The 3,678-nt window shown below is 40.4% G+C and overlaps 1 protein-coding gene across 1 annotated transcript in view; it reads left to right on the top strand.

Annotated features, from left to right (window-relative positions):
- Nucleotides 1–263: 263 nt before the first annotated feature.
- ELMOD1 (ELMO domain containing 1) overlaps nt 264–3,678 on the top strand; it is a 29,828-nt gene continuing 26,413 nt past the window's right edge. The window contains exon 1 of the mRNA XM_010170342.1: nt 264–358. Within this exon, the coding sequence (XP_010168644.1) occupies nt 342–358 (17 nt within the window). The 5' untranslated portion in view covers nt 264–341. The remainder of the gene's footprint in view (nt 359–3,678) is intronic.

Here is a 3,678-nt window from a genome sequence, read left to right as displayed (position 1 = left end):
TGTCTTCAAGCTTTATCACTTGATTCTGTAGTCATTCAATTTTTTTTACTTTTCTGAAAAGAGACACAGGTAGTATAATCTGGTCAAAGTATGTGCTGAGGCTTAAGAGTGTGAACAAATAATGATTTTTCATTTTGGTTTTATTGACATGAGATTTCTTAACATCTTTCCCATGTATTTCCATAGATGTTTGTTTCAAGAGCAATTTAGAAAACCACTTCTTTTTCTCTGCTAGTAAATACATCTCAATTCTATTTCTACAGCACTAATATTGCCTGCAGCAAAGAGGTCATCAGTGATCAATAGATTACGGCTCCAGCAACACAAACCAAACTGTCACCATGAAACACTTCCTGAGGTAACTGTTCTGTATTTTTTTTTCAGAAGTGTCAAATTATTCTAATTACTTCTGTGCTGCAGTGAGTTAAGTGTGTTAGCTGTTACCAGTAGTACAGAAGGTGTAAACTAGTTTATACTAGATTGCTTTCTGTTCACCTAGATTTCACTATTTAATTAAAGCTATTTTAATTTAAAATTTTCTTTCCAGTTCTTTATAGAAGCAAAGAATGTGGGAACAGTCTTATGGGATTGGAGCAATGATGCATCACATCAGTAGTGCCTGGTATGTCAGGAGAAAATACGAGAAACAGTAACATAGAACAGTGCTTGAAAAATGTTGGGTTTTTTCATTCCTTTTCTTGTCTGCTCCCTGGATTTATGGCATGTTACTTGTGAAAGTGGAGATGCTTTAGTGTGGAAATGTTTTTGAAGCCAGTTGTGCTCAGTTTGAGGGGAAATGTCCATTCCTTGATCCTATGTATGGATTGCAGTTGTTTCTCTATAAACTAGGCGTAGTATGGGGGACTTGCAGACACCAGCTGTAGGTGCAGAAAGCCCATGTTGTCTTTGCTCTGTAGTTAGTGGAGAGAATTGAGCACTCCTAGAAACTAATACAGATCAAAAGCTTAATTTGTGTATAAACCAAAGAAATCATATTCTGTCTGGATGGGAAAAACCTTTTCAAGAGGGCTGAAACATATACTTCTGTATACAGCATCTGTCACTAAATTTTTCTCACTTTTTAGACTATTTATAGCAAAGAATCTTGTACACTGTGGATATCGGCATCAGTGCCCCTAGGCTGATGATCTGTAATGATTTTGCTGCCAAGCCAGCCTTGGTTTAAGCATTCCTGTGGAATGTTTGGGTCAGTTTCCTCAGGTATCTTGAGCCAGCTGCAAAAGCACTCTGTAAGAAGGACGTGCACAGGTTAAAAGTATAAAGCAATTCTTTATTTGCGAACAGCCACCAAAGACAGCTAAGATTTAATGAGCCATTAGGCTAAACATTAGGGTGCTTACCACCCTGATAGGCACCAGGGAAAAGATTGGCCCCTGGAGCTCTGTGGCACTGATCCTGGATGGTCCCAAATCTTCCACCAACTCCACTGATACTGTTCCAGTGACCTACCTAACAACTAGCCTGGCTACTGTCCCTGTGGTCCTTTTTCCTCTTTACAATTTTGTAACGTCCCACATTGTAGCCTTCTTTCTTGGATCCTGATAATAACTTCCATCTCAGCAGTCCTACCTCTAGAACTTTTACCTTTCTTTCTCTGTATAGACTTGTTCAGTAGCCTGGACCAAGGTCACAAATTGGGGCCATATGGGATCTGGGCAGTGGATCCTGCATAAATGGGACTCTGACATCCTGTGGATTGGGTGGGAGCCTCCAGCTGGGGTCACAGAGGGTGTTGCAGCTTGCCCCCGTAATAGCCTGGTGTCTTTTGAGCATAATGAGAGCAATTGCTCTCTCATGATGCAGAAGCTGAACTGCTGACAACTTCTAAGCTGCCAACTTTTCCCTGACTACGATAAACACTCTGCATCTCCCTTTAAACTGCCTTTTCTTACTTCCTCTGGCTGTGCTGGCCTGATGGTGTTTTTTTCCATGTTGGAGAAAGCGTGCAGTTTTGAATATTTGGATTCCTGAGACTGTCTTGAAGAAACTACCTCCTACCTCTTTTCATGGTTCTAAAGTCAGTGAATCCTAAAAGATTTGAGAAGTCTTGATGGTATTAGGTCCTCTTAAGTAGCCAAGGTAGATCTGAAAAGCAATTGCTTACTTAAATAGCACACTTTAGGACTTTGTTATGGGAAGTCCAATATTCCAAAAGCTGAACACAAAGTCAGATTAAGGAGGGAGTGCAATACAGAGCACCTCAGATAGGAAACACTATTGGAATAGGAAAGCTGTTCTGTTTACTTACAAGCACTTGGATTTTCTTATTTTATGTTAATCCTTTGGCATGAACTAATATGAGTACTATACTCCTTATATATTGTAAATATAGAAGAAATATGGGGAGATTAAGAAATAAACTGGGGTTATCCTCCAAGAATAGCACTTCCTGGGGATAGTGAGTTCTGTTGTATGTGTTGTGGTTATAGGTTTGTGTGATGGGGAATAAGGTAGTAAAGTTTGGACCTGTAGGGAGATCTATGTGTAAGAAAAGGAAATCAGCTGGAAAATAAACAAGTTAACATATACTGTGTTCTCTAGTCTTTGTCCATTACCAGTAGCAGCAACTTGCTAAAAGCATCCTTAACTGTGTGTGAAGATCAGGGGCTGAATGTGGTGTACTGCTGGTGAGGATGGCTCAGGGGCAGAGTGTTTTGCACAACAAGGAGCAGGATGGGACTAGTTAATGCTGGTGACATAGATTATCTCTGTGTTTAAAACCAATGAGTTTAGTTAAGTCTACACAAACTGCAAGTCATCTTGTTGACTGCAAGATAGAAAATGCCATAAAACAGGTGGAGAGAGGAGCAGGGCTTTCATCTGTAAGGTTAAGATAACATCAGCTGCTCTCTCTGAACAGTGACAGTAGTTTACCTACAGCAACTTCATGGAGCAGATATTCAACTGGAGACCCAAGGAGCGCTTTCAACAGTGGCTTTCAGATCTAGCTTCTTGTAAGAGAAGACTCTCACCTACAGGCAGATACCACTCAGCTCTGAGTTAGGTTTGTGCGCAGGAGGCACGCTGTAGTCTCTGCTGCTACTGACAAAGGGCAAGTCACATACGCTGCATAAGGGCACACTGCTACTGGAGTTTGTCTTCTGAACAAAATACTGCAGATGTAAGTACAGATAATGAGTAATTAGTGTAACTTGCATGCTGCTTTTGCTGTGCCTATTTTTCACCTGTTGGACTGTTGACATGGCTTTTTATAATCAGCTTGACATTTCCTGTTTCTCTTTTGAAATATTAAATGCAAAATAGACTGAATTGTCCTTTTTTTTTCCCTCAGACCTTTCCATTTAAGATGCCATATTTAGTCTTCAACCATTCTATGATTCTGTGGTTAGTGAGGTTGAAAGATAGCTCTGGAAATCATCAAGTCCAACTCCCTTGCTCAAAGCAGGGTCAGCTGCAGCAGGTTGCTCAGGACTGTGTCCAGTCACATTTTGAGCATCTCCAAGGATGGAGACTCTGCAGCTTCTCTGAACAACCTGTTCCAATTGTTTGATGACCCTTACAATTTAAGGGTCCTTACTGCTCTTCCACAATTGAAGCAATTGCTTGATTTTGTACATACAACACTTGTACATCCACATATCTAAAGGAAGTAGAAAGATGTTTTCTTCGTGCCATTGTCAACACTGGTTAAACTAC

This window comes from Antrostomus carolinensis, unplaced genomic scaffold, assembly GCF_000700745.2.
Source record: "Antrostomus carolinensis isolate BGI_N321 unplaced genomic scaffold, ASM70074v2 scaffold18586, whole genome shotgun sequence".
Classification (NCBI taxonomy): domain Eukaryota; kingdom Metazoa; phylum Chordata; class Aves; order Caprimulgiformes; family Caprimulgidae; genus Antrostomus; species Antrostomus carolinensis.
This window is presented reverse-complemented; position numbering and strand designations above follow the sequence as displayed.